This window comes from Chenopodium album, chromosome 15, assembly GCF_948465745.1.
Source record: "Chenopodium album chromosome 15, dcCheAlbu1.1, whole genome shotgun sequence".
Lineage (NCBI taxonomy): Eukaryota > Viridiplantae > Streptophyta > Magnoliopsida > Caryophyllales > Amaranthaceae > Chenopodium > Chenopodium album.
In genome coordinates, this window is record NC_137848.1 from 9,485,138 (window position 1) to 9,507,257 (window position 22,120).

Consider the following 22,120-nt stretch of genomic DNA (forward strand, 5'->3'; position numbering starts at 1 on the left):
ACTTGATTATACTACCTAAATCACAAAAGAAGTGTTTTAATCATAAAATTAATTAATAAAAACTAAAAAGGTTTATAAAAAAATTTAATAAATGTAAACGATTTATATAGATATAATACCTATTATACTTTGTTTTTCCAATCATTTTTGCTCGAATTTAATTCGTTGATTAATTAAATTAGATCTGCATATAAAAACAAAATTCAGTAAACAAAACATAAACATATAATCATTAAGCATTCCAAATAAACACAATGTAAGCAATAATCACAAATATACATTTAAACATGGATTTTAAAAATAAAACTAAGAATTACGCAGCCACTGATGATCTAAAACTGATACAAAATTATGACATAAAATTCGCTTGATTTGGTTTTGTATTGATATGAAATTTTATTGGTGTTGTAGGATGTGTCAATTTATAGTGGAAGGCATCAAAATTTTTAATTTAATTATTATTAGGGAATAATTTTTATTTCTTATCATAAACACTATCAAGATTATCTTAGATATATAAATCCTATTTCTAAAGATAATTGTTTTCTTAAAAGATAATTTTTAGTTTTTTTAAATAAGTTAAATCCTTATAAATCCCTATTCGTTATTTTTAACTACATGGTAAAATTCTTAAATCTCATTCGTCACTTTTGTTTAGGTGGCAAGTGAATTTTTTAATTCTAAAATAAAATAGAAATCTAATTTTTAATTGGTCAAAAATATACCTTTGCTTATGTGGTGCGTCGAATGCTCTCCAAAAATGCCTACTTATATATATATATATATATATATATATATATATATATATATATATATATATATATATATATATATATATATATATATATATATATATTAGATTATTATTACTATTATTATCACATTATTATTATAATCATTAAATATTAATTATTAGTATTATTATTATTAATTATTATTATCTTTAAATACTAGTTATTATCTTTAAATATTAATTTGTATTATAAGAAATCAATTATTATTTTTATTAATATTAATAATAATAATTATTATTATCATTATTACTATTACTATTACTTTTATTATTAAAAATTAATTATTATAATTATTAAATATTAATTATTTATTATTGTAATTAAATATTATTATTATAATAATAAATCAATATTAATTAATATTTTTAAGCAGAGCATGATAGAGCAGAACTTTTGAACTGAATCAATTTCTTTTCACACCCACTCAAATATACTCCGTACTCACAAAGTCAGGAGGCTGCACAATCTGAATTCGAATCATATCAATATAAAGATTGTTGTTACTTGAGAAATATAAGCAATCATGATCTAGGCAGTTACTGGTCCTTGGAGTGCAAAGCTAAACACAATTCCTTTGATGAAATGTCTGAACTATCATCGGATTCTCGTTCCACTCTGACTTCTATTGGTTATGCCAATCAATCTATGTCGTCGGCGGCTGGATCTTCTGGTGATATTTCGAACAACTTGTGTGAATGTGGAATTAACTTCTCAAGGTTTGATATCTTCTCCTAATAAATTACCAATTATAGATTTTAAGTTTCTAGATTAATATTTTATCGTGTTAAACTTGCTTTGCTTTGCTTGTTGTTTTTATATTTTGTTGTGTTGTTATTGTGCTGAATTTGTGAATTTAATTTTGAAACTTTTATCTTTATGTAATTAGATTTTGTTAGTTTATTTTAAAATTATTGTGTTAATTTGTTTTGTATTAAACTCGTGTTATTCCTTTTATACCCCGACTTTGTAAATTGATGATAATAATTGAATTTCAATTGAAGAATTTCGTGCTTGTTTGTTGTAATTCAATCGGTAAATTATAGAATTTTCTCTAATGCAGTGAACAAGTATGTGATTGTTTTAATCATGGTTATTGGAGTAACATTGGAGAGTGAAAAGTAGAGATAAAATGTTAGTGATTTTTTTAATTTGGGCTTGAGTGGGGTGACTGATTCATGTATTTTGTTTATCTTAGTTTATTATTTCGCTTATTAATGATCTATACCCATTTTATTATTAGTGGGTTGTCGTATAGGATCGGAGTAAAAGAGTATAGTAATTGAGAGAGGATCTAATGTCCTAATACTAATTAGTGCTTGTTTGTGTTTGATGAATTGGTAGTATGGATGGATTATTATCCCATCAGCCCTCTTGTAAAGCTGTTTTGGCAAAAAGTTCGCAGAAGTTGAATATGACTGACCCATTTGGTCAGGCTGCCATGTTACTATGTGAGGCATTGGCAGCCGAGGAGGAATTAATGTCGAATTTGAAAGTGTCTGGGAAGGAGGATGGTTTGGCAGCATTAAGAATGACTGAGCGGTTGATTTTGTCTACGAAGCATGCTCAGAATCTGATTTCAACGAGAGAGATAATGTTCCATAAGGTGTTGGTTCCCAGAGATGTTGGCAAATTGAATTACTTAGTCATTCCAAAGGTGTTTGCCGAGAAATATTTTCCCAAGCTGCTTTCTTCTATCAAAAGTCTTCAGGTTAACTTTGAAGATCTTACTGGGAAGTTGTGGGCATTTCAGTATTCCTACCGGAACACTAAGCGGCACCACGTCCTTGCTGATGGGTGGGGTCGCTTTGTTGAGGAAAATCAACTCTCTGTGGGTGATACTGTCTTCTTTTACCGTGGAGTTGGAGTGGAAGCCAAGAATAAGTTCTTCATTCATTGGAATCGTGGGGGTAATGTGACTAAGCCATCCCTTACTAATGCTCTCCACCCGCACTACACCCTTAAGCCTGCCTTAGTTTCTGGTATGAATGTTGATGATGGCCTTACTCTTTTTACTCAGTCTCCCAGTCAAAGTCTTTATTCCCCTCATAACGCTTCAGTTGATGGGATGGTTCCTGATGATGCCCTGTCTACTCCTCACGATTTATTTGATGAGATGGTTGCTGATGATGATGCTCTTGCTCCCTCTTCTCCGTCTGTTAGTCTCAGTCTTGGCCCCTCTCTTAAAAAGTCCTGTGATGAGATGTTACTTAATACGGCCTTGCATTATTGTGCTTTGTTTCCGCATGACTATGAATTTGAGAAAGATATGGTTGTTCAGCTACTGATAGCACATGGTGTTTTTGTGACTGAACCAATGGAAAGAATTGCTGGTCTGTTTTTTGAAGATTGCCTCACCACGGGCTACTTCTTGTTTTGCCGAACCAATTTGGTGACTGGGAAAGCACTGTACAGACTCAAGAGAGATGACAGTTTAGTGTCGTTATTGACATCAATTAGCAGCCATATTGTTCTGATAGAGGGAAATTCAAACTTAAATGATGTCTCTGTTGAAGTATCTCATGTGTCTATCAGATGTTGCAATCAGAAAAGGTACACTATCCTACAAGAACTTAAAAGATTCAAGCAGCTGAGAACACTTATGTTTCTCCATGGTCATGAATCGAGCTTCAAGCAAATCCCACGTGATTTCTTTTTGTCATTGAAGTTGCTACAAGTTTTGGATTTGAGTCAGACTCATCTCTTGGAGCTGCCAAGTTCAATAGGGAATCTGAAATGTTTACATTATTTAGACCTTTCAGAGACTCTCATCAAACGTTTGCCTGAAGCAATTGTTTGCCTTGAGAATTTGCAGAGTTTGAAACTCCGAGGTTGCTTGAATCTCTCTTTCTTGCCAAAAAGTATGAGAAAGCTGGTTAATCTGCGTCATCTTAATCTTGATGTCCGTCGACATTTACGCTCAATGCCCCCGGGGTTAGGGACTTTAATCAACATTCAAACATTGTCAGCTTTCCTAGTTGATCTGGAAGAGGAATACAGCATACGTCAGTTACGGAACATGAATAATCTCTCAGGAAGCTTTTGCATTTCTAGGCTTGAGAATGTTCTGACAAAGGATGAGGCCATGGAGGCTTGTTTGTGCCACAAATCACAGCTTACAAAGCTGGAGTTACAGTGGAGTGACACACAAGATGAAAATGTTTCAGGCAATGGGGAAGTCCTTTCTTCTCTTAAGCCAAATACAAGCCTTGAAGAGTTGCATATTAGTTGTTTTGATGGCTTTGATCTGCCCAGTTGGATTTGTGATCCAGCTTTTTCTAAGCTGGCCAGTGTCACCCTCTTCAAGTGTGAAAACTGCTTAGTCCTGCCATCTCTTGGACAACTTCCTTCACTCAAGTTTCTAAACATAATGGATTTTTACAACCTGAAGGTGATTGATCATAACTTTTATGGAGGCCTTGGCATCCAAGGGTTCATTGCCTTCCCTAAGCTGGAGAAGTTAGCAATTGAAAACATGCTTAGTCTAGAAAAATGGACTGGAATGGAAAGATCTGTTTTTCCTTGTCTTCATACACTCACAATTAAGTATTGCCCCAAATTCTCCAGTTTACACACACTTTCAAATCTAGGTTTTCTCAAAAATTTGGAGATAAGTCACTGTGATATGCTTGCATCTTGGACTGATGACAGATTACCTGCTTCAGTTGAGACACTCATTATTGAGGATTGTCCCATGATATTTGTGGAATTCTTGAAGAATGGAGGCCAAGATTGGCACAAGGTGGCGCATATTCAGAATTTGTGGGTTGATAATCAAGAGATACCTTCCGGTAAATCTTTCCACACTATTTTTCTTTATCTTTCTTCCAGGATAAGGACTTAAATTGTTTTCTTCTTTCTTTAATGTTATGGTTGTTATTCTAATTCGAAAATATGCAAACAGACAAGATCACTGGACCTGTAGGGTTTTTCTGAATTTAATGCAACAAGCTGCTCCTTGATATGCATACCTTTATTATGGAAGATTTACCTAGATGTCCAATTCACCAGGTATATTTGTATAAAAATTATGTGTGTAGAAAAGCTGCTGTTTTTCAGCCCCTGGCTTTGAAAGTATGATGTCCAATTCCTTAATGAAAAGATAGTTCATTCTTTTGGATAATTGGTATTTGACCATCTTAAAATTCTCTATTCTAGTTTAAACAAGTGCCCTATTATGTTTAACACGTCAGGGTCTTTGAAATAATCAGATAGTAGATTGTAAAACTTAGGAAATGTGTTTTGCTTCAACTAGTGACCTAAGTTCCATGCTAGGACATGTTGCAGGCTGTCCCATCCCAATGAGTAAAATGCTATAGCACTATTAGCCGGGCCAACATTTCCGTGTTGATTTTTCATAGTATTAACCATTAAGAGTGTTATAATAAAGGAGAGAAATGCTACTAATAGTATGTTAATGTATTAGGATTGAATAATGTTGATTGGATGGATATCATTAACCAAAATGGCAATATTTTAGATCATTTTAATATAGAAAGTGCACAACAAAGATGGGATGAAAGGAGTATATAGTTTACGTCTTTCTTTTTTTTTTTTTTTTTTTTTTTCTTTTTTCCTATGCTCTAATTTCATGTTATTAATTGAGGTTTTTTCCTCCAAATTTGTGACACAAAATTTTCATTAATTTACCGAATTCAGATGAATTTTACAGTGCAGTGATTGAAAGATATATTTAATTTTCCAGGGACAGCAGAGTAGCTTTCCTTTAAATATCCGGCACCAATTTGATTTCAGCTCTAGAAAGGGTGGGATGCTCTGTACCTCTGGTCTCAAGCCTCTTGGTTTTGGGTAACATTCTGCTTTTTAATTGACATTTTAAAGTCATAATGTTGTTCTGCCAATTACTGTGAGGAACTGAGGACTCTCAACTCTCAAGTTTCATAAACTACCTTGGCTTTGGCCTTTTGATACATATATTTGTAATATTTTATGTATCTCTAATTATCACTTACAATGTATCTAAATTAACTGATGAGTATTACCCTTGGGACCCAACTCCCCTTTTCTTGTTGCTAATTGTTATTCTGCCTTTTTGTTTTTTTTTTTTTTTTTTTTTTTTTTCGGGGGCATTTTGTTAATTCTCTTATATGTTGTCCATCTTACTAATCTACATTGGACATTTGGACATGCACCTGTTTCCAGCGGTGAAATAACATTGACTTTTGTAGTTCTTTCTTAAGATGTTCTGTGAGCCTGTGAACTTTAGAATTTATTTGCTGATGAATTTGCAGACAGATAAATTTAAGCTTAAATTTCAGCTAGCTGTAGGCTTTTAGCTTCAATTTTCCAAAAAGTTTCCCTTGCAAATAAATTGTTTCCAAGGTTGTAGGCTTTTAGCTTCAATTTTCCAAAAAATTTTCCAAGCAAATTAATTGTTTCCAAGGTTGTAGGCTTTTAGCTTTAATTTTTCCAAAAACTTTTCCAAGCAAATAAATTGTTTCCAAGGCTGTAGGCTTTCTCTATATGTTCGGTGTTCTCCATCCTTCTTTTTAATGACAAAATTAATTCTATATTTATTTTGATGCTGCAATAGATGTGTAGCCAGTTTTTTGATGCATATGTCATTAGCAAAGTCATTAAGATAACAGCATGAATAGCATTATTACTGCATTCTCTTCTGAATGTAACAGCCAACTTTATGACATAAAAGGTTCTCAGTCTCGTTATTTTTCAATTAGCATACTTGAAGCAAGGCCCTATGCACATAACCCTACGCTCCTAAATGGGGCTCAATTGCTAAATACTGCTATTTGGATATTTACTTGGTGCTGTTTTGAGTAGGACCATGTTGACGAAGCTCTTACTTCTAACAGATATGCTACCAAGTATCAAGTGTCCTGTCTTTCACATGATTTTTCTGTTCGAATGTGCACATGTTACTAAAGCTGCCGTTTTTTACATTACACATGGGTTTTTTCACTGATAACCAATTTCTTGTGTTTTAAAAGATAGGAAAGAATGGTGTTTGGGCAGAAAACAGGAATATACTTCATCGAAAGTAGCTCACTATCATTATTTCTTCATTGGATATATATATATATATATATATATATATATATATATATATATATATATATATATATATATATATATATATATATATATATACCTAGTAGTATTATTGTAGATTAAAGATGATTGAGATTTGGGATCTTAGACTACTGACTACCTAACTTTTGGAATTATCAAAAAGACTTAAAAAGTAGTCAATGTTTATCAACTTGGGTTCTCACCTAAGATGCTACATACTCATTTCTCTAGCGTGACCATTTGTTATGCTTCTACTTGTGTGGATAAATGGTGCTAAAATTAATTGTATAAATTTAGGGTGTTGGTATCGTATAGAACTATATAAACATAGGCCTGTTACTAAATTAAACATCACTGTTAGGAGTGTTATTGAACTAGCTGAGACCGAGCTTGGTGCTCATGCTCAATTCGTGATTCTAGCATGCTTACTCGAGCTGAATTTCAAACTTTTTTGAGTTTAAATTATAAAACTCAACTTCCGTATAACTCAACTTGAGTTCAGGTTTATTAACTTCTTATATAATTAACTTTGTTTTAAATTTCTTAAGCTTCATGTTGTTTATAATTTCTACGATCAATTTAAGTTAATTAGATTTATAATATGAAGATAAACTAGTTTGAAAAAAAAAAATTACATATTTTAAGCTTGTTCACAGGCTCTCGAGTTGAGCTTTGTTGTACTTCGTTCATAAAAATTTTGAATCAAGCTCAAATCGTTCATGAACTTGATAGATTCATTACCCCTAATCACTACAAGACAAACTATGAAAAGGTAATGGTTTTTTTAATACTCCGTATATTTCTTTATTCATCACTGTCCAATTTGCTTTCTGCACCTTCAATGAATCAACATATTATAATACACAGCCACATTGTTATTTTAGTAATAACTTAATGTAGCTGCTGACTTTTGACTTCTGTGTTTCTTGTCTCCAGGTCATTTCGAGGTAATCATTCTGAGAAAAAAAGGGTGTATGGTGTATGGTGTGGTGAGCTTTCGTCCCTGAACAAAATTACAAAGATAAGTATCTATCGTTTGCTTATACAGCTGTTGTTACTCTTTTTATCTACAAAACTAAAGAGTAAAGACATAATGGAAGTGTTTCAATCAGACTTTGCTTTGGCTTTGCTTCAAGATTTGCTAGAAAGATTCAAAATTTTAATCTTTGAGGAAGCAGGTCAGGTGGTACAGTTTGATGCAGAAGATGAACTTAAAAAGCTGAAGAGGAAACTCTTGAAAGCTGAAACTTTGTTTGACAGCTTTCAATTCACTCCAAACAATACCTGGGAACATTGGGTTGGAGAAGTCACCAGAGTTTGCTATGATGCTGAAGACTTGGTTGATGATATAGTACTTGGTTCTAGTAAAACTTCAGTGATTAAGAAGATCTTTTCATTTTTCGAAAGGCGGAAGATGGCTCAACAGATCCAGGATCTTCAAGGAAGGTTGGAGGATATAATAAGTGGATTAGACATGGTCAACAGAACAAACAAGCAAGCACTGCAGTGCTCACTTGGATGTTTCAAAGAGATTTCTTATACAAGAGAGCAAATACGGTTTCCAGTGAGGTTATTCGGGAGGGAAAGCGACAAGGAGAAGATAGTCTCCATGCTGCTGGAAGAAACACTGATTACAGTTTCTATAGTTGGCATGGGTGGCCTTGGCAAAACAACACTTGCGCAGAGTATTCAAGATGATTCCAGAATCCAAGAAAAGTTTCATCGTATAGTTTGGATTTCAGTGTCTGCAGAGTTTGACATGACAAAGATCACTGACTTTATATTGAATCGGAGGCAGGAAGGTGAGTATAGCTTTCATCCTGAGAGAATCCGAAGTTTATTTGAGGATCTTTATTTGGGGCAAAGTATTTTGTTTGTGTTGGATGATTTACGGGAAGTTAAGGGTGGTGATTGGCGCTCTTTCTGTTATTATTTTCTGTGCTCATCTGGTTCCAAAGCTCTTCTCACTACTAGCAACCCAAATGTAACATCAATTACTAATGCTACTCCTTATCATTTGCAAATGATGAAGGATGAAGATTGTAAGTCTCTAATAATGGATAGAGCGCTGTCTTTTAATAATCTATCTGAACGACAGCGTGTAAGTTTGGAGGATATTGCTGGAGCAATGGCCCAAAAGTGCAAGGGTTTGCCTCTGGCAGCCAATATTTTGGGACATCTCTTATCGTCTAAGCATGATGATGATTATTGGGTGACCTTATTAGAGAGAGACATATGTGAGCTAAGTGTTTTTAAAAAAGAAATATTTCCTGCTTTTAGACTGAACAACCCTTATTTGGCTTCACATTTGAAGAAGTGTCTTGCTTACTGCTCATTATTCCCTCGTGATTACGATTTCGAGAAAGACAACTTGGTTCAGCTGTGGATGGCAGAAGGTTTTCTTCTGCCTCAAGGGATGACAAACCTTGAACAAATTGGCTGTGATTATTTTGATGAGCTGTTATGGAGATCTGTGTTTCAACTTTCGCATCTTGGTGACCAGGAGATGCCAAGCTACAAAATTCACGAGTTTATTCACAGGTTTGCTGAGTTTGTGGCTTCAGACACATGCTTCCGTTTGCCAAAAGGTGAGTGGTCTTGTTCCTCCCCTTTATACAAAAGAGTTCGTCATCTGTCGCTGCTTTGTGATTGCATCAAACTACCGTTCCTCAAAGATATTGAAAAATGTGATGGTCTGAGGACATTTCTTCTGCTAAGTGAACACGGAACAAAAATTAGTCAAGTCCCTTATTCCTTTTTCCAGAAATTGGTGCGGTTGAGAGTTCTGGACTTGAGTCATACTAATATCGATGAGCTACCCGAGTCATTGGGTAGATTAAAGCATCTAAGGTACTTGGATGCATCTCAGACACATATCCTAAGGTTGCCAAACTCAGCTTCTGACCTTCATGGGTTACAAGTACTCAAGTTGAGAAGCTGTTCTCGACTTCTAGAGTTGCCAAAACAGATAAAAAACTTGACCAACCTTGTACATCTTGATGTGGACATAAAGGTATTGAGGTGCATGCCCGCAAGCATCGGGAGTTTAAGCTGCCTTAAAACACTTCCTGCCTATATGGTTGGTAAGAAGGAAGGATATCGCATAACTGAGTTGAAGAATTTGAAGAATCTGCGCGGTACAATATGCCTTGGTAAACTTGAAGATGTTAGGGATGGGGCAGAGGCCAGGGAAGCCATGATATGTGATAAGCCATTTATTAAGAGGTTGGAATTAGAATGGAGCCGTTGTTCTAGAGATGGATCTGTAGCGATGGATATCCTTTCTGGCCTGCAACCGCACAAAAATTTGAAGGAACTGTTATTAATCAACTATGGTGGTTCCAGATTTCCTGTTTGGCTTACAAGCCCATCCTGCTTGCTTGTAAGTATTCATGTACAATTTTGCAAGCAAGATGATTTCTTGCCATCACTTGGGCAACTTCTATTCCTCAAGACTCTTCATATCGAAGGCATGGATCGAGTGAAGTGTGTGGACAACCATTTTTGTGGAGAAGGTAGAAATGAAGCCTTCCCTTCATTAGAATCATTGAAGATTCAAGACATGATGTGCCTTGCAAGGTGGTTTAAATTGCCAGACAATAGCATGCACCAGCTCCGTGAACTTACCATTGAGGATTGTCCTAATCTCCTCTCAATGCAGTCACTAAAACATATGAATTCATTGCAAACTTTTGAGCTCAACCGCTGCATGGAATTGATGTCATTGCCTGAGCTTCCGGCGTCAATTCAGTCACTGATCATTACCGATTGTGATATGGTGAAACAGCGATGTCAACCTGAAGAAGGTCCTGATTGGAGTAGCATAAGTGCAATTCCGTATGTGGAGATTGACTACGAGACTGTGGTTCCTCAAACTTCAAGTTAATGTACCTACACATGGCAGTCTGCTCTTGCTGGTAAGGTTTTCATCCTTCTTTCCTGAAATTTATCTGACCATAAGCTAAGTGATGTTTGTATTTATTTTTAGGGTTCTTGTATTGATGGAACTTTTAATATATTGTGCGAACTATAGTTGTTTCATTCCTATCCTCTACCAAAGTCCCAAACCCAAAAAGTTGAATCAAATAGAAACTACACTTGAAAATCATTAGAACAGTTCAGTAATTAGAAAGTCAAATGTCTCTGATCTGAAGAGCGGCCAGTTTTGAAATTTTCTGAAAAATGGTATGAGAGAATCATGTGTGTTTTCCATTGAACCTGCTTCATTCAAACTGTGCATTGTTTAGGGATGTGGAGCACAGTTACAAGAGATATATTTTGGGTTTGTTGGATTGAAAGCTAGCAATGGTATATAGGCCATGGGTCATTTTCTTAAAATTTGGTCATATGCTTATTTATGAAGTGTTGGGACAATGTGACTATTATTTCCGGATGGTGAAAATATCTTTGAAGGCTGATCGCTTTGTTTTACTAACTGTATCCTCTTTATTTGGTTGGTTTACTAACAGGTCCATTCTTTGCAGGCGAAAATGCAGGAAAGATCATTAGACACTGCCAAATGCTAATGCAGTCCTACAAATACAATGATAAGTAATTGAGCATTCTTCTACAAGCAATAGATTGTTTGCTGATGATGATTAGTAACGATGTTTACACTTCGTTGTCAGACTCACAGAGTCACAGGTAATGGAGGTAGTGTAGCAAGGAATGAACTCTGTGACTTGTTTACAAAGTGAGCGAATAAAATCTGGGAAATGATTGACTTGTAAGCATAGTCAATTTGAGAAGTAATACTAGTGTAATATATCTGTAGAGTATTGTATAATTTTTTGTTGTAATTGCCTATAGATTTTGCAGTAAAATTCTGAAATTGATCTGCTGAACTTTGTTTCAGAGGGTGCTTTTGTAAGTTTATTGTAAATTCTTAATTGAATATCTATATCTTAACTTATATTCTTTTTTATTTTTTTGTTTTATTTTTTTGTGCACTTATTCTATACTTATACAGCTATATACTAGTATAAAATAAAGCTTTCTATAGGAAGTTTTGTTGTCTTGTGGCATCCTATGTTAGTGGGACTATTCCTTTTACCTCAAGTACTTGTGTCGTACCTTCGACACTTAGACATGAGTATGATATTTGGACACTTTATTTTACCTTAATTATTTCTGTCAGACCCACAACACTCGGACATGGTTATGTTACTTGGACACTTGATTTTAGTTTAAAAAAATAGCCGAGTTGGACACTTGGACACGTAATTGTGTCGGACATGGGAACTTGAGTCCGAGTAACATAGGTGGCATCCTCCTCATTCATTGCTTTTCTTTCCATAACTTACAATTCTTTTTTTAAAAAAATGTAAATGTTTCACCCAAAGAAGTTGTAAATGTTGTTTAGACAAGATTAGGAATTTAGGATAGCCTTAAGTTTAATAACATGTCTTACCAATTAGGCAATTACCACTCAAATATGTCATTTTTTTTTCTTTTGATTTAACAAACAAAATATAAAACCATATTAAATGAATAGCCTCTCTTTTATGCGGCTAGCCACACCATGTAGCCGCTTATAAAAGAACAAAGTAACCCTTGTGACATTAACCAAGTAACCCCTGTAATAATGATCAAGTAACCCCATAATGGGTGACACGCCATATAATCAGTCACGTATAAGAATTTGTGTTAAATGAAAATCTAATATATAAAATTTAAGTTAGAGAACTTATGAATTAGATGTTTAATTGCAAATTTTATGTAATAAGCTAGGGCATAGGCGTATAGTCTTGTACCAATACGTAATTGTTTCCCTTCCTATTTTATTCATTTTCAAATTATTGAAGTTATTTTATATCATTAGTTAGTACTCTGTATTTCAAATTTTAATCTAAATCAATTTTTTTTTTGTAAATTTATTACTCCGTATGACAAATTCCAAATCCTAAGTTTAACGTCACTTAAAGTGACTTTCTAAATTTTCACATAGGGCCGGTATTAAAAAACGAAAGGAATATTCTATCTATTTTATAACCCCTCCGTCCTCAAAACTTCAACCCTTATGGGTTGATTTTACGATTAAGAAATTTAAATAAAAAGAAATAAAAACATATTAAAAAGATAAATTTACATGGGGTTTGTAAAAAAGTAGAGAGATAAAGTATTAAAAATACATGAAAAAATAAAATTTTATATGGGAAGCTAATTTTGCATAAATATTGTTGTAAATTGGTGGGTATTTTAATGCAAATGAGTCAATCATTTTGATACTAAAATTAGACCAAAAGGATCGAAGTTTTGGGGACGGAGGGAGTACATAAGTTTATAATACACTCATACTTCATTTGTAGTTTAGTAATTTGGCGCCAAAGTCTGAGTCTCCCCGCCACTGCTACTACCATGGAAACCTTCCCCTTCCGTCCTCCTCAATTCTCCGACGTACTCTTTCTCTCTCTTCTTTCTACCATTTCTTCCTGTTTTTCATCATTATTATCCCCATTTCTCTTTAATTTATCCAATGATTTTTGCTGCAATTTTATGATTTTGTATAAACCCTAAATTCTGAAAATTAATTTGATTTACGTTTTTTTTTTTTTTTTTTTTTTTTACAGGATGTAGCTTTTCTTCCGGCATGGCTTCAACCTAATCATTCAGCGTCAACACCTCAAAATTTGGATGATAAAGAACTCTCCCGCCATTCTCTTCAGGTTTCAATAATTTAATTTTACCCCCTTTTTGGGATTTTAATTTAATTTCTACAATTATTTTTATTGCAAATTACTTTTATTAATGCTGATTATGTTTGTTTATATGGGGGTAAAGACTGCTGTTTGTTGAGTTTTGATCCATGTTTGGTTTGGAATAAAGAAAAATGGTTTGAATTTGTTTGATTATTTTGGTTATAGTTTTTTTTAATAATGTGTAGTTATACGTTGGCAGTGACTGGATTATTGATTTGCGGTTCGGGTGTTGTTAGATCATGGTCTTAAGGGAATGAAGTAGTATTTGATTTGTCATCTAGTTAGTTCAATTGTAATGTACATGGGTGTTTCTAGGAATTGTAGGATGTAGCTACAAGGTGGTAAATTTCTGTTTAACATCAAATTTGACATTATGTTCTTTAACTAGACATCGGAAGCCGCAATATGATGAACCATTAATTATTTAAGAATGATAATCAACATAGTGGGATTATACTATTCTCATGTCTCTCATCGCCTGTATTTTTTTGGCAGGCTTATGTTGATCTTCATACTACATTCACGAATATGGAGTAGAATATTTTGCCAATTGAAGCCTCTCAATGCCTTAGAGAAAAAAGCTTTAAATGTTCTATATTTAGTTACTGATCATTTGTTTTCGGCAACACAGGCTTAAATTACAAGATCTCATGTTATTTTTGTGAAAATTGAACGAGAACATTTAATGCTAGAGTAGTAGTACAGTTTTGCTAGATGTCATATACGCAAATTCTGTTTTCATGTTCAATCTGGTCGTGTGTTGGTTGTAGATGCATGGTGTCTGGATCAGTTGGTTGCATTAAGTCTTGGTACTTGTAGATGATGTTTATGTTGCACTATATAGTTTTAGTCAACAATTATTACAATGAACTATTGTGTTTACTATAAGCATTTCCAGAATGCGTACCTGTTATTGAAGTTTCCTGCTGCAAAACGCAGAATGTGGGAGAAAATAACCAAGTCAAAGATTCCAACCTTTCAACAATTAAAGATAGCAGATACATTTGTCAGTTATATCTATCTGGAGAAGAAAGCTCGCCAGTTACCCTCGCTACATCTTGTGAAAAGGTGCTTTTTAAAAGCTTTTAAACAATTGGTATTATATTTTGCAACTTGGGATGCTATAGTACTGAATTACTGACTACTGAGTATTAAAGTGTTTCTTTTTTTTTTTTTTTTTTTTTTTTTGAAGATATATCTGCTTCCAAAAAATAAAAAGATGTATGATCTCTGTTCCTGCATATATTTTATTCATAGCAATACCTTATTTTCATTGTTTTGTTTATGACTTATAGGTCAACACTTATTATATGTTCTTTTGTACCACAGTACTTTCTGTTTCCAGTTGTAGAATAATGATTTACGTGGTGTAATTATTACTCTTTACCAATTTGGTTGGCCATATATGCATGACAGAATGAGTTTTAGTCTTCTGCTTTCTTCAGGCTTTATGACAGCTTGAAGCCTTGAACTTACCAAACCCTTTTCCGCATTCCACTAAAACATCAAAATAATTTATCAGCCTTCTTGTCCAATTTGCGCCTTTTCTGTAGCAATGCATCAGATTTAGAGGAGATTAACACCAACTGTCTGATCTGTTTTTGTGTACATTTGTATCTATTTTCCCACCTTATATACTGGGTCTTAGTTTTTGTTTTGCTTATTTTCTTTCTAGCAGGTTTTGCATTTTAACCTGCATCTTTCAACAGATGGAACTCCATCGATCATTTCCAACCCACCCTTACATACCTCACATGATGACAAGCTTAATTCTGCACTAGCTCTAGTTGACACAAGTGAAATGCGTGAGTGCAATATAGGCCATGGTATTCCTAAAATGAATATTGTTCCTTCTCCTTCAAGCGACAAAAACTTTGGAAATTTTACCAACCAAACTCCATTAAGTAATGCTGCTGGACAGAAATCTTTAGAGATTCTAAACTCCAATTCTGCTGAAGACGATGACATTAGTGATGCCGTGGAACTATCTGTTGCGGCATCAGAAGCATTAGCCATACATAATGTAGTACAAAGTGGATCTTTTTCAGAAGCTTTGTCTACTTCAGCGATAATTGAAGTTGCTCTTCGAGTGAAGCAAGCACGGCTAGTTGAATCAAAAGATTTCTCATATTGTTTTGAGAATTCTGATAACTCTGCTGACAGCCTTTCAGATATAGGTGACTCTGACATGGAAGATGCTTTTAAAGATGTTGGTTTATTTATCAGTAGTTTGGACAATACCTCTTTTAATGATCTGTCTACATCTCGAGTCAAGGAAACTCCCATGTCAGAAGTTCCTGGAGAGGATGAAGAGGTTCAATGTGAATGGCAGAAAGACCAAGAAATATATTTTGACAACTGTGTTGCATTAGAACTTCAGGACATTAATCCAGATACAAATAAATCGAAGGATCTGCCAGCTGAAATATCTGACAATGAGAAGCTTGAAAAGTTTTGTAGAAACCCACCCCTTGAGATCTTTGCAAATCAATCACAGAATGGGAATTTAGATGATCAGCAGACATTACAGGTAATTGATAACAGGACTTTTCTCCCCATTCATCTAGTGTTTTTGTTCACCACTATGTATGTAATTTAAGATTTGTATGTTATCCTTTTCGTCTTTGAAAATTCATAGAGCAATTTGATTTTGCTGCTGAATTTACTATAACCAATAATACACATCTAATGTATTGGAAACATGCTACACATGCCTCCCCCCCCCCCCCCCCCCCCCCTAAAAACTAATACACATACAAAAAAAAAATTGTTACTTTTATTCCCCTGTCTTGTCTTAAGAAAGTCTAACATTTGGATTAATTATACTGTGTAAATCTGCAGAAAGAAAAAAATGATATAGCTCATGAAGATGGCTTCCCTCATCAACTAGAATTAAAATCTATACCTCAGTCCCAGCATTTAAGTAGAAGAACACTAGAGTCTACATCTACAATATGGCATTCACATTATGCAGGTAAAGTTCCAAAAGTGCCTCCATCATCTCCATCACAAAACTATCAACATTGTGAATGCTTTATCTAAACCTGTTTCTTTCTTGTTAGCAGACATTAATGAGGTTAAGGACGGATCATCATGCAGATTTCAGAGTCGCTGGTTTGGTGGCTGGACAGGAACGGTAATGCACCATATATTTGAAAGAGATTTATTTTTATCTCAATCTGGAATACTGAATTCTTTTACCCTTTAGAACTGTGATGCTTTTAAAGATGATTTTAAAAAAAAGGCATATCATGCTTTTCAACTTAATCTGGGGAAAGTAAACATTTAAAAAAAAAAATTATTATTCTGATATCTTAAGCTTTTGTTAGTTCAAAAGAGTCAAGATTTTGTCTTTGAGTATGTTGGATTTTCTTTATTCATCATCTACTCTTAGAAAAGAGGGAGTGAGGGACAACTGAAAAAAAAAAGGGTGTGGGGGGGGGGGGGGGGGGGGAGGGGGAGATGTGTATATAGGTAAAGAAAAGGAAAGGAAATATGAGAAGAAGAACAAGAATAATTTTCCTCCTTGTTTGCTCCCTTTTTTCAACAGGAAGTAGATGCTTTTGGTCAACTGAAATCAAAGGGGAGAAATATGGTACCCAAATTCTTTGTTGGTGAGACAAGTTATCTTTCAGAATCCATGGATGTTTTTCCTGATCAGAGCTCTATTGTGCATCATCAACATTATTGCTCAAAGCCTGTAGAATCTGGAAGACCTTTTGAAGATTCGTGCAAGACAGTTAGTGAAGGGGCATTTGTCAGTCAGGAAGTCGTAAAAGATTCTGCATCATTTATTGATCCTCTTTGTTCGACTGTTCCTTGTAGCATTTCTGCACAAACCAGTGATTTCTTTCTGCACAAAAATAACAAAGATGATCATCGAGATCTTGATGCTTTCAAAAACTTACCAACTGGTATGGAAATAGCCCAGACAAGTTCTGATCCTAATGATGAAACTGTTGGAAGAGAGAAGCATAATATGTTAGATTGTGATGATGTTGGTCCTGATCCTCTGATTCGCCCACAATTGACCTCTCTCAAGACCTATAGTACTGGAATGCCAGGGAATTCTGCATTTTCATTTAAGAGAAAATTTGACTGTGGGTTTGTGAGCTTTGGAGAAAATGATCTGAGGGTGGTTGCTGACTCCAACCCCTTAAATGACAAGGATACAACAAAACAACTGCCTGTGAGATCCCTATCTAACTGTGCTTCTGCCAAAAGTAATGAGGAAGTTCAAGAGATGAAGCTGCTACCAGTTGAACAATACATAAGCTGCACCAACACCTTAGGAGGGTCTAAAAAACAATTACCTGTTAAATCTGTATTTAAATGCTCTACTGGAGAGGAAAATCATGTTGAAAATGTATGTGCAAGACTGGTGCAAGATGAATCTGAAATGAATGAAGTGGAGCTCCAGGTTAATGTTGATAATATTCCAACATCACCTTTTATAATATGTCGTAGGATACAAAGGATTAAAGCTCCTAAACTTAATGTTAGCGATTTCGCAACAACCAACCTATTGGAAGATCAAGCTCCAGATAAAATTTGTCACAAGTTTAGACAAATCCCTCAAGATCAATCTGTAAATCTTCTCAAAGGTGATGTTCCTACGAGAAAGCGAGTTCGTTTTTCAAATGTTGACTTCCAACTTCAAGTCCCTCAAGTTCAATTGGGAAAAAATCTCAGTAGAATGCGCACTTGTGAAAATCGTGAGTATTGTCAGTTCATTGCATAGTTATATTTGAGTTCTGGATCTTTATTGCATAGTTATATTTGAGTTTTGGATCTTTTAAATTTGTTTAATAACATTTTGATTAGGGTCAAGCTGCAGATTGGGATATAGGCCTGAGAATAGTGACCATGAGCATGTTACTGTATCTCAAGAAGTAAAAGAGCGTCTTACAAAATGTCGCATAAAGGGTAGGAAGAGAGCAATTTTCCAAGGCTTAGACTTTTTGCTAACAGGCTTTTCTAAGAAGAAAGAAAAGGAAATAGAAGGATTACTGAGGAAACACGGTGGAATGGTCCTTTCTGATATTCCTGCTCCACCTCCTTATCCAAGGAGAAAATCCTTGAGATTGAATGCCGAAAGGCTTCCTGTTGTGTTGTGCACAAAAAAGGTTGGATTCTTAAATTTTTTTGTAATTCTTTCATTACTCTCTTTCATCAAAAAATAACATACTTTGTAGTGTCTTGAAAGTATTTTTGGTTTCTCTAAAGTCTAAGTTACTCACTTTCCCTTCGTCCAGAAAAAAACCTTCCTGTTAGGTTTAGGCATTCCTGTGAAGGGTTTCAGTTGGATGAGGTAGGAATTTTATATTAAAGATAGTGGACAGATTAAAACTAAAAAAATTGCGAGAGAGAGGGATTAGTTACCATGATGCTTTTTGGACATCTCATAAAGGTATTTAGTGGACATAGGAGCTGCAATAAACATATATCCAAAGTTAAACTTCTCGTGTGGCCATTAAGGACAAGTCATTGCAAACAAGTCCAATGAACTTTTTATATCTTGGGTGAGTGGACATTCTTTGTTGAACAAGGGTTATCTGTTTCTCTCTATTGCTCTAGGAAGGGTCAATATTGAGTCAAGGTAATTTCGTATTACTTTGAGTTCATTTTGTTTTTTGGCTCAAGTCCAGATTATCATTTTCAGCTCTAAATGGGGTGTCAGATTGGGTTAATTGGTTTGAGTTAGCATTCGTACCAAGTTGCTAGGTCTAATTTAAGAATATGGAAAAAAAAAAAAATCCTTCTTGCAAGCTTATGTTGATTCAACCGCAACAGGCTTCTGTAAAACTTGGCACGATGCCTTAAGGACTGTAGCTTCACTCCTCTTCCAGTCTTCTGTAAATGAAAAAGCCTGATGGTGATTCAACTGCAACAGGCTTCTGTATTTATCACTTTAATTGCAATTGTTGATGTTGCTTTTTTGGGTTATAATTAGCTGATTCTACGCTCTGCAGTTAATTTTTGAAACTGAGATTACTGTCAGAGTTTTATTGCTATCTAATATGGTATTAACAGTGTCAGCAAAAGCCTTATCCTGAGACATACTGTTGCATTAAGTTCATCCTCGATGACAGCCCTTGCTTGACCCCTCCTTTTTCTTCCTTGCAATTGCTGTCAATTATTTGAGGCCAGTAGTCATGAATACCTATGCATGTCAGAAGTCTTTAGTAATGCATCGTTTTCTAAATTCTCATTTGTGTTTATTGCAGTTGCAAACAACAAAGTTTTTGTATGGCTGTGCTGTGAATGCCTTCTTGCTTAAAGTTGGCTGGGCATATAATTCAATTAGAGTTGGTTCTGTCTTGCCTCCTGACAAGTAAGTTGTAAACCTTGCATGCCAGCTGTGATAATTGTTCTCTTTCTTCCTCATTCTTTCTCCATTTACCTATTATGTTTTTATTATCTGTCTATCTAAGTGTGTGTTTTTTTTGGTGGTGTAATAATATCTATGTGTTAATGACCCCAACCCAGCCAATATCACTCATTTTTCACAAAACAGTGCGTTTTTAGATGCATACTCTTCCATACTCTTAATACACATTAATGGAAACTAATACCGATAGCATAATCGAGTAAAATAAGATGGACTTAATGCTAGTTAGGATTGGCCTTGATTTTGATACAGTTTGGGAAATAGTTCTGCCTGGTATATAATCACCTAGATGTCTTACTACTCGGTCATATCAGCGTTGACCACTGTGTGTGTGTGCGCGCGCGCGTGCGTGTGTGGGTGGGGCTTTCTCCTAATCCATAATATTAGGGTGTAGCTTTCTCCGAATCTAGCATGACTAGGTAGTGATCATTATGATACTGTAATATTTCCTCGAGACCATAATTATTCAGTCATATGCTAGTATTTTTTCCTTTTATTCAATCTCTTCCTTGACCCTCACCTTAAAGGTGCAAACACTTGTGGTTTTAAAAACATAATAAGCCACTGACTTCATTACATTGTTATTTTTATTGGCCTTTTCCCTATTACTATCTGTACTTTTTATGTTCCTTATTTTGAACGATAATTTTGTAACTCACGCTTGTTTTGCTGTATTGACAGATACATAATATTATCTAATAATAGGATGCAGAACCAAATCGGGAAATCAATTAGTCAAAATGACAATGATTACATCTTTGACAAAGTTGGAATTATGCTGCATGGAACTCCTAGTTTCTGTACCAAGTTTGCTAGAGTTATCAAGGTAAAAGTTCTCTTTGCAGTATGCAATAGCAATAAATATACTGGGTTGGCATGGTGTTGTATATCTAACTAGTGACCCTCGTGTTGTCTTTTCTTTTCTGAATGTTAATAACTTTTAATTTGTAATCATATTTTATAGATTTTAAGTCATAATTCTTGTTCATATTTACATGATATCATTCTGTAAAATAAATAGGACTCAGAGCATCACAATTACTAAAAAAATCTGAAACCTCAAACTTGCAGTATGATCCTCAGCATTGTTTCCTCCTCTGTTCTTGTCCTGAGCAGTGATACCACTTTGATATGATCCAGAGATCCTTCCCAATCAAAAGCATGCGTGAAATCTGTTTGCAGCTTGTTATCTAATAATTCGTATCATGAAATCATTCTAATTTCTTTCTTATTAGAGGAATTGAATACTAGATTGGAGAGTAAACACATGCCTCAGTAAATGGTCTTTTGTTTTTCTTGTACGCAGTCAAGTTACCTTCAGTCTGACTCAACTTCTGCTTCTTATGCCATTTCAGCATGGACGAGGTCATGTGTACAAAAGCATACAATGGTTGGTCCAGAGCTTACTGAAAAAGAAGATTTCTCTTGGTGCTGTTGTTGCTGAGGATGAAAATCGTGCAACCCGTCTCCTGAAGAGATGTGCCTCTGAGCAGAAACTTTCTTTTATGGTTGGTATTAGTTTACCATGCCTGATACAATGTCTAATATTCTATCCGCCTTTTAATTTATTACTAACTCATGTCATTTTGCTTGTGGTGTGCTTGTTGCAGCCAGCAAGATGGATCACAAACAGCTTATTTGAAGGAAAGCTACTTCCTTTGACGGAAAATCACCATTCATCTAATTCACGAGCAATCAGAAATTCAGATGTACCCGTTTTACCAGAATGGAGTCAAGAGATCTGATCATATGAGCTATGATCCCATCATGAAAAACTCAATCTTTTTATCTTGAAGAGTCTTTTTAGATAGCTAAATATTCTCAATCTTAATTATTTTCAATAGCAATGAATAGAAGTTCCCGAGCTTTACAGTCCCTGAGATAGTTAGATTGCACAAAATGTAATTTTTGTAAATATACTGTATTATATTTTATATATGTCCAACTGAAAAGAGCTACTCATGAATCTTTGTTCAGAGTGCCAAATTTTAGTACAAGCTTGCCAAAGTATGATATTTAAATTTTATGTTTGACATTTGGAAGAGTTGAGTGCTTTTGAGGATGGTAATTTACTAAATTTTCCTCCACTCAGAAATAAAAGCTTCAATTTTTTCTATGCTTCCATTAAGTCAAATGGTTTCTAAGAATTACATTTTACTAAAATAAATTTAGATATTAATGGTTAAAAT

General features: G+C 34.6%; 2 protein-coding genes across 5 annotated transcripts; both read left to right on the top strand.

Moving 5' to 3' along the window:
* The first annotated feature begins 1,271 nt into the window (after nucleotides 1-1,271).
* LOC145582899 (putative disease resistance RPP13-like protein 1) lies at nucleotides 1,272-11,892 on the top strand. 4 transcript variants are annotated; one of them, XR_014099994.1, is made up of 4 exons: nucleotides 1,272-1,510; nucleotides 2,136-4,582; nucleotides 5,497-5,600; nucleotides 7,779-7,796. XR_014099994.1 is itself a non-coding variant. In XM_081639949.1 (4 exons), exons 1-3 carry the CDS (start codon nucleotides 4,511-4,513, stop codon nucleotides 10,726-10,728), a joined length of 3,126 nt encoding a protein of 1,041 aa, XP_081496075.1. In that variant the 5' UTR covers nucleotides 4,387-4,510; the 3' UTR covers nucleotides 10,729-10,759; nucleotides 11,327-11,892. The 4 variants fall into 4 exon arrangements, 2 of the variants coding, with proteins under 2 accessions (XP_081496076.1, XP_081496075.1); XR_014099993.1 differs by lacking the exon at nucleotides 7,779-7,796 and adding an exon at nucleotides 4,696-4,802 and having other exon boundaries at nucleotides 5,497-5,834; XM_081639949.1 differs by lacking the exon at nucleotides 1,272-1,510 and adding an exon at nucleotides 11,327-11,892 and having other exon boundaries at nucleotides 4,387-4,582; nucleotides 7,779-10,759.
* A 1,270-nt stretch (nucleotides 11,893-13,162) lies between these two features.
* On the top strand, nucleotides 13,163-21,860 carry LOC145581837 (uncharacterized). Its single transcript, XM_081638866.1, has 12 exons — nucleotides 13,163-13,238; nucleotides 13,412-13,507; nucleotides 14,480-14,608; nucleotides 15,219-16,070; nucleotides 16,382-16,514; nucleotides 16,606-16,676; nucleotides 17,091-18,255; nucleotides 18,365-18,666; nucleotides 19,768-19,874; nucleotides 20,613-20,757; nucleotides 21,287-21,439; nucleotides 21,542-21,860. Exons 1-12 carry the CDS (start codon nucleotides 13,200-13,202, stop codon nucleotides 21,674-21,676), a joined length of 3,327 nt encoding a protein of 1,108 aa, XP_081494992.1. The 5' UTR covers nucleotides 13,163-13,199; the 3' UTR covers nucleotides 21,677-21,860.
* Nucleotides 21,861-22,120: the final 260 nt, after the last annotated feature.

Excerpts from the sequence above, each read along its gene's own strand:
- LOC145582899 (XM_081639949.1), top strand. The coding sequence starts at position 4,511 with ATGGAGGCCAAGATTGGCACAAGGTGGCGCATATTCAGAATTTGTGGG. Across the intron at positions 4,583-5,496 it reads TAATCAAGAGATACCTTCCG|GGACAGCAGAGTAGCTTTCC; the intron begins GTAAATCTTTCC and ends TTAATTTTCCAG. Across the intron at positions 5,601-7,778 it reads CTCAAGCCTCTTGGTTTTGG|GTCATTTCGAGGTAATCATT; the intron begins GTAACATTCTGC and ends TCTTGTCTCCAG.
- LOC145581837 (XM_081638866.1), top strand. The coding sequence starts at position 13,200 with ATGGAAACCTTCCCCTTCCGTCCTCCTCAATTCTCCGAC. Across the intron at positions 13,508-14,479 it reads TCTCCCGCCATTCTCTTCAG|AATGTGGGAGAAAATAACCA; the intron begins GTTTCAATAATT and ends TGCAAAACGCAG. Across the intron at positions 16,677-17,090 it reads TTGGTGGCTGGACAGGAACG|GAAGTAGATGCTTTTGGTCA; the intron begins GTAATGCACCAT and ends TTTTTTCAACAG.